This window comes from Sceloporus occidentalis, unplaced genomic scaffold, assembly GCF_023333645.1.
Source record: "Sceloporus occidentalis isolate IW3139 unplaced genomic scaffold, rSceOcc1.0.p SCAF_425, whole genome shotgun sequence".
NCBI classification, from domain to species: domain Eukaryota; kingdom Metazoa; phylum Chordata; class Lepidosauria; order Squamata; family Phrynosomatidae; genus Sceloporus; species Sceloporus occidentalis.
The window spans coordinates 210,001-218,427 of NW_028317405.1; the positions used below are offsets into that span (position 1 = coordinate 210,001).

Here is an 8,427-nt window from a genome sequence, read left to right on the forward strand (position 1 = left end):
TCTTTTCCCAGCTCATACTCGCTCCCTGATGTAACTTCACCCCTTTCCGGGATCGTCTCACCCGCACTTACAAACCCTCTGCTAGCTTTTGTCTCGGTGAGAAGACAGGTGTTCGGCGATGATCAAGTTCTATCCTGTTCTGGATTAGAGAACAGATCCTGATCCCGTGTGACTTCCATGGCTCGTTTACAAGGAGCCCACGGCACAGACATTCCCTGGAAGGGTGGGGAGGCCGGTGTATACGGCAAAAGCACCCGCCTTCCACAAAGTCTGACGTACAGCTTGTGAATGTGCTTTAAACTCTCATGTGTGAGCTCAATGTCAGTACATCTGGGGGAATATATATATATAATTCTAAATATATTATTCAAAGTCCCTTTAATTCCACGCGGAATCCTCGGGGCAGACAACGCAGACTAAAAGTCCTGTTACTGAATTGTAAGAATATCTTCTGATAATAAATGTAAATATTGGTTTGAGATATATATTAAATAAGCCTAAAAAGAATCGGTTGATGACTACATTTATTTTTATTAAAACACTACTGTGTGGAGATCAGATTTGGTGCAACAGTTTTTAGGACTCAGGGACTCTATTGTGAGAAATATTGTCTGCTCCTCGTACTGCACAATAACGCTACGTAGGGGTGAATTATCACCATTATTACAAGGCATAGGGGTGAGATCAGGGCGTGGGAACACGGACAGTTCCCTTCCACCCCATTTATTAATGCTTACATCACCCAATACAAAATTAACATCTTTGCTCAATGAATAAAATCTTCTTATTTTATATATATCACCAAATGATACGTTCAACTATACGCCAGCATTTCTGGGAATTGTTTCCATAACGCAAAGACCCCTCTAACACTTTAAGCATCATGTGAATCAAGACGCGATACTTACTACTTTGTAGATGATAACAGATTTGTCAACGGACCTAAATATAAAAAAAAAAAAAAAAAAAAAAAAAAAAAGAAGATAGGGTTAGGATACAAATGAGAGATATGAATGATTACAAAACGTTTTGAGATTGCTCTGTCCCGAACCCCCCCCCAAAAACATAACTTCTGTAATTTTAAAGTTTTTTTAAACTTGCAGTATTTGGTTTGGCCATGAGATTTTGAGTGTTTTTACCAGATTTACACAGAATAAGCTAAGTAACTGTGTGCTTCGACTGGCCGATTCGTGAACCCCGGCTGCGGACTGTGCAAACAGGCCAAGGACTGGATCGGTCGAGATGCGGCCGCTGTATTGTGACAGGTATCTTAATTCCCACATTACCCGATTACCCTACAATTTGCCAATAGGTCAGAGAAGATTTTTTTTTGGTGAGGTGCTAATGGCTTGAACCAGCCCTGCTCAACTGAAATGGTAACATTCTGGCATTTATTAAATGTATTGAGAAACATTCTGGCTGTATTAGAACCATGGGGCTATGGCCACATTTTAAAAAAAAGGTGTTAAATTAAGTTAAATGTGTTAATATGATCATCAGAAACATATTATTTATCCCAGATAATAAATTATATCTCTCTCTTTTTATGTGTGTTTATTGACCAGCATTACTAAAATATCTCGCTGACAGATGGCTTCGTTCACCTGAAGAACATCTTATCTAATTATCATGAAAGTAAACATTGATAAATGCAAGCTAAGCGACCATATTTACCTACATGAATGACAATGTGAGTATGCAGTTTAACGAGAAGATGACCAAGAACAGACAGCAGCTCCATGGCCTGTCCTACGGCGGGTCCAATTTTGGGAGTCACCTTTACAGTTGGTGAAATACGACGCATAACCTGTCCTACTGCGCGCCCCCGCTTGTACTCAAACTTGTTTTGTATGGCATTTCACCCTTTGGGGATCTCTTGGTGCTCACCCCAAAGTGCTCTCCTTTGCCTAGAAGGATACCGTACTGGCCCTTACTGAACAGGCCCATGAAGGCCGAAACGTATGTCTGGGGTTTTTGGTTCCCTTGTGCAGAGAAGGTTTGCCTTGCATGTCGGCTCCATGGGCAGGATCAGACTGATATGTTGATGGAGATTTTTCCTCCGTAGTGGCTCAGGAGAGCTCACCTGCTCGGTAAAAATCCCCTTTACCCCATGATAATCCATTGGGAACAATGCTGCTGCTTCTGAGAACGTGGCATCTGTAGCCTTAGGACCCATCGGCTCTCCTGCTCCTCCTGGCAAACTGTATGTATATCTGTAGCCATATATATTGCATCGGTCATTTCCTTTTAATGATTGGGTAAAGGCTATTAATACACAATTTTACCCGCAATCATTCCTTTTCATCCTCCAAACCCTTTAAAAATACAGTTTTAACTTGAAAAACTCCCTGCTCGTTTTTACACGATCAACAAAATAAGTTCTGCTTTTGTCGGTAAGCAGGAAACACGCGGGCTCGGGGCGGAGGCTCCTTTTGGTTTGCGGTAACATGGTGACATTTTTCTGGTTTGTGGCTTTTTAGACACATGTCAAGGAAATGTTATTGAAAACAATGTTTTTAGCAGAAATTTAACTCTCTGAATACTGTTAGTGTACAATGCATTACAGAGCAGCTTCGCGGCTCCGTGGCACCAGGATTAGTGTTCCTTTTCCAAGTTTCTATTTCTCCATCTTCAGAGAGTCCGTGGCATCTGAGGAAGTCTTTGGGGTCTTGGCCGTCTCGGCTCAACCCGCTCTTGTTTGAGCAGAAAGCCAAGGACATGTGCTTATGTTCTACAGTATCTGAGAAGCGCTTCTCCCTCTTGACCTCAAGTTAGACTTAATTATTTTTGACAATCACTTCCGTTATACTTCAAGTTACCAAGTGCTGGGCAGATGGCATTTTCTGCGCTCAATTCTATATTGAGTTTTTTTAATACATTCTGCGTTTTGGAAAAGTAGAAAGATGCATTTGCTTCAGAAGCAAGGTTTGTATCTAAGAGGAGCATCTGAATAGTGATTCAAGGTATAAGGAGTAGAGCGATTCCATCAGCGAGACGAGTATCTTGTCAGAAGGATGAAGGAAGGGTCATCCGCCATTTGGAACCATAGATCAAAGAATTCTATACGATGCACATCGTAGGGAAAGTGATGGCCAACTATATAGAATTCTTTAACTCAGGGAATGAATAAAACACAATGGGCAGCTTAGTTCTGACTACTTCGTCCTCATGCCCGACGATTTATGTGTCTTATCAGCACGTACTTCTGACTGCAAAACCTCAAACTCTGCTCAGGAACGATGACACTTATTAAAAAAAAAAAATCTTTGACCCACGCGGAGACAACGTTCCTTAATCAGACATTGTAACAGATATGAGTCGGCTTCAACAATAATATTAAGAAAACTAGGGCTGCAACAACGAATCAATAAAATCGATAATAATCGATTATGAAAATCGTTGTCAACGATTTTCATAATCGATTAGTTGAATCGATTTTTATCGATTTATAAAATTATGTTTTTCAGAGCAAACGCAAATTATAACTCTAGAATCCAGACCCCCCGCAGAGCTGCAGGAGACCTGGATCCTCTCTGCCACCCGGTGAGGGTCTGTGCAAAACACACAGACATCCTCCGCTTCTCCCCTCCACTTCCGCCGGGGCTTCTATTACTGAACCCGGCGTCACGTGACCTTCCGGTGCGGCTTCCATCATGGAAGCCCCAACGGAAGCGGAGGGGAGAAGCGGCTGTCTGCGCGCATCGCACAGACCCCTACCGGCTGCCGGAGAGGATCCAGGTCCCGCTGCAGCGCCTGCAGGGGATTTGGATTTTAGTGCGCGATGTGCACTGTGTACTGCCACTTCCACCTGCCCCACCAGGGGTTAATATATCAACAGAAGAAAAACAGGACAAGTAAGCAGCACTGGGTAAGTATTATCTTTATTTTTATGCTCATTTGCCCTGTGTTTCTTCTGTTGATATATTAACCCCTGGTGGGGCAGGTAGAATTTTTGCGGGATCTATTAATTATGTGCATTTGTGTTTTTTTTTTATGTCTAGAATATTTGATTTATTGTCCATATATTTATATATATTTATATTGTATTGTGTATTTTTTTTGTCTATATTTAATAAATATAAATATAAAAAAACAATTTTAGTGATGTCAGTTTTTCTTATATTGGGGGGGCATAAGACATATCAGGGGGCACAGTGGCATAAAGGGGCTATAAGGTGTATCAGGGGGGACAGTGGCATAAAGGGGCTATAAGGCATATCAGGGGGCACAGTGGCATGAAGGCGCTATAAGGCATATCAGGGGGCACAGTGGCATCTCAGTGGCATATAGGGGTAAAAGGCATATCGGGCATGGTGGCATATCAAGGGTAAAGGCATATAGGGGGCTATAAAGCATATCAGGAGGGCACAGTGGCATATCGGGGCACTGTGGCATATATATGAGGCTATAAGGCATATCAGGGGACAAAGTGGCATATCAGTGGCATATAGGGGGCTATAAGGCATATCAGGAGGGGTATAATGCATATCGGGGGGCACAGTGGCATATTAGGGGACAAAGTGGCATATCAGTGGCATATAGGGGGCTATAAGGCATATCAGGAGGGGTATAATGCATATCAGGGGACAGAGTGGCATATAGGAGGTATCCCCTTATACCTCCTATATGCCACTCTGTCCCCTGATATGCCTTATACCCCTCCTGATATGCATTTCTGGGACAGAGAGGCAAGCTGGGGGTGAGATGTGCATAACTGGGCAAAAATAGTTTACATGAATATTTACTAGTAAAGCTTTTTTTGGTATTTTTTGAGTTCTTGTTAAAATATAGCTTTAATTATTATTATTATTTTTTTTTTACCCGATTAATCGATTAATCGAAAAAATAATCAGCCAACTAATTGATTATGAAAATAATCGTTAGTTGCAGCCCTAAAGAAAACATTTGTTTGGGTTTATCAAAGTGGGTACAAACGCACGGATTAATAACGTCCATCTGCATCCGATCACAGAGCATCGTTACAAATATTGGACTGCAGGATGTGGCAAGAGACGGAATCAATCTGAGGTTGTGAAATATGGTTTCAATTTAAAGGAGAACACTCCAACAGGACTGTATATTTATATCGCTATCACTTCATGTAATCTTACGTAGTTTTATAATGTCTCCTACTGCATCGCGTACGGGGTTCCTCTGTCTTAATCTAACAGATGATATGCGTCTAATGACGTGTATAGAACAAAATGACTACCTAACAATGACATAAAACACAGCAAATTTGGGATCGTGGGAGCAAAACATTTGAGATCACATAAAACGGGGAACTCCAAGTGAGGAACTAAAGTTTAATGTAACCATCATAATCGAAACATATATAATTAAAAGGTAAACTATCCTGCAATTCACGTTGTATTCTATTCCCAAAATCCCCTATCCCCTGATGACCGCTTACAAAATATTCTGCTAAACATACGTGTAAACCATGTGTATAATGTATGTATATGGCTGATATCTATACAATCTGTAGTAATGAATGCCATAATAATAATAATAATAATACGGCTATAGCAGGAACCCCGGATGCTTTTTACAAACACAAAGCGGCTGAGGCCCTCTGGTGTTACAACTTTGCAAAATGTAACATTAGAGGGCAGTGTCTCAAGTCACATGTACCAAAAAAACACAAAAAGAACCCTGAAAACCGTATTTACGTGGAGATTTCAGAAAAATGTACATGTAATTAGTGGGCGCGTTCCCCCTGTTGCTATGGCGATTGCTATAGCTGGCTCATCCACGCTCATCTGGGAGAGAGTAAGAATTCCCTGCTGTTGCCCTACTTACAAAATAATGTCTGGGATTGAAAAATTACCCCAAAGGGCAATCATATTCCACACTGCAGACATGTCCTCAGCATTTTTTTATGTATTTTCATCAGAATTAGAAAGACCTCTCCGCTATCACATGCATTAAAGTGCACTTCAAACCAAAAAGAATCGCTATATTAACTGTAACCGCTGTTACCTCTTACCCGGAGACAAGCGTTTGACCATCAGAAGAGAGAGAGCAGCACAGAACGGGAGCAGAATGTCCACCGACTGTCACTTTACACCACATTTCAAAACCTAAAAGAAAATGTAAAAAGCTTTGTTGTTGCCTCCAGCGTTCACTCTATTAAAATGCAAAGAGTGTACTTCATGGTAATAAGCAGGAATATATATAATAGGGATCCTATGGTTCTCTAAGGGGTGGAATCACTGGTACAGCTGAGTGCCCCCTCTGCCCATTGCCTCCACCCCAGTAACATACAAACTCACATACACACCCACACTCACTTACACTAGAACACACTCAACTCCATCGCACCCTTACCTTCGCTGCATTCATTCCTTACAGCGAGCAGCCGCACTTTTACCACCGGGTCACATAACATTGTATCACGTAGCCTCCGTCTGTGCGAACGGGCCAGTCCAAGTTGGAGCGGCACGGAAGGTTTTTTTGACCAGCCCCTTTGGGTCAGCCAGCCCCTGCGTTTCGGAGCTTTTTGCACCTCCTAACCCGCGCAGTGACCTGTTTTATGGTGTATTAATCCTTCCAATACAGCTAAACTAAAAATAAATAACAGGTGATTAAGACTGATCCATTCTGTTGGTTACCACAAGGCGGTATAATAAGGAGTCGGGGTGTTTGTCTAGTAGATTGGGGCTCAGATAACAAAGCGAGAAATAAAATATCTTAATCTGATGCTAGCGACAAAAACTATTGGGAGCTCCCCTTTAAAGTGCAGCGCAAGCATGTTTTTGGATCTGTTCTTCTGATTTTGCTCATCACGTACCTCTCACGTTACTGAATGAGATCAGCCACAATCTGATTTTGTTGTCTTGCCCACATGATGCCATTTGGAAACATTCAATGCCGCGTTCCGCGTCTGGAAAACAAAGCAGTGATAATTGTGTGAACATTGTGTGAAGAAGCCAAAAAATGGCAGACACCTCAAGTTAAATTCGGTTTATTTTTGAAAATCTCTTATTTACTAACCAAATATTGGTTGCGAAGAAAAGTTGCAGCACGTGACGCCCAAGTCGTGCGCTTTCTCATTGTGTAAACACTTCATGTTCTCGTCCCAGGCTGTTATGTCTCCACACGACGAGCCAGTGACAAAAAAATTGCCCCTGGGAGAAAAGGCACATGCCACCAGCGAGCCGTCCTTCACGAAGCTCGACCTGGGGGCAGAAGCATTTAGGATAAAATCTCAACGACAGCATTCCCCGTGTAACCTCCAAATATTTCCCACCGGATACGTGGTGGCAGATCGCGTGGCACATTCGCCCTTGTGCCAGATGGCCAGTCTGGGCCTGTTCTGGACAGCTTAGGGGGTATATCTAAAGAGAGTTTCTGGTGCTGGCCATAGCAATCAAAGGAATGTTTCTGTAGATTGATAGAAATGAGCGAGAGGAAAGGACACAGGACGACGCAAGACATTTATCAAGTGTCCGCTCTCATCTGCACTAAGTGAGTGTGAAGAACTACAGTTTCAGGAGGTATCTTTAGACCTGGAGCCTGCTAATATCCGGCATAATGCCAGCCTTTTGGCTCACCGAGCTATGAAGCCACCATCTACTGGCGAAACCCAACGTTGGAGGTCAATCTGATAATTCTATTCCATGGTAAAGCTCCCCAATAAACATTCTGTCCTGAAGACCGAGATTATTAGTTAACACTTACCTGTGAAGCTTCAATAACGGCAAATCCCACAGGACCACGGCGCCGTCGGCCGCACCGGATACCAGATACATGGAATTGGGTGAAAACCTGCAGACTCTCACTGCGCTGCCGCTCGGCTGCTCCAAGGTAGACAGCATCTTCCCATCCTTCATACTCCACACAATGGTTTTACCGTCCGTGGAGCAAGACGCCAGGACAGGTTTATCCTCCGAGAAGCAGCAACAGTGGACTCCGTACGTGTGTCCTCTCAGCGGAGAGAACGGCACCTCTTTGAAGTCCTTCAAGGAGTAAATCCGGATGGTCTTGTCCAAGGAACACGTAGCGAGGAAGGAGTCGGAGAAGGCACAGGCGTTCACGTCGTCGGTGTGATCGGCGATGGTGTGAATTAATTCTCCCATTCTAACCGGTCTACAAGAAGCAGGAAGAATGGAAGGTTAGCGGTGTCTGTGTGTTATTAGTGTAAACGCGTTGTGTGACTTATATTTAGATCGGATCACGTTTTATGAACAGCGGGGCCGTTGTCCTGGCTCTGTTAGGGCCACTGCGCAAAGGGGTGATTCAGCAGATGATTATAGAAGATGCCTGCTGCAGGGCTGCCTTGCGTGATGTTTTTTTCCCCGTAGCCATGCGGTCACCATGCTGTATCATTCTGCATGTGTCAGGACATTGCGTGGGTGATATGTGATGTCACAACTACACCCACATTTTACATCACGGACTTCTGGAAATGGGGCACAATATCGG

General features: G+C 43.1%; 1 protein-coding gene across 1 annotated transcript in view; it reads right to left on the bottom strand.

Annotated features, from left to right (window-relative positions):
• LOC149272687 (WD repeat, SAM and U-box domain-containing protein 1-like) overlaps positions 1-8,081 on the bottom strand; it is a 13,602-nt gene extending 5,521 nt beyond the window's left edge. Inside the window, exons 1-5 of the mRNA XM_089506818.1 lie at positions 7,684-8,081; positions 6,997-7,181; positions 6,794-6,886; positions 5,990-6,083; positions 909-942 (exon numbers count right to left, since the gene is read on the bottom strand). Coding sequence (XP_089362944.1) covers positions 909-942; positions 5,990-6,083; positions 6,794-6,886; positions 6,997-7,181; positions 7,684-8,081 — 804 coding nt within the window. The remainder of the gene's footprint in view (positions 1-908; positions 943-5,989; positions 6,084-6,793; positions 6,887-6,996; positions 7,182-7,683) is intronic.
• Positions 8,082-8,427: the final 346 nt, after the last annotated feature.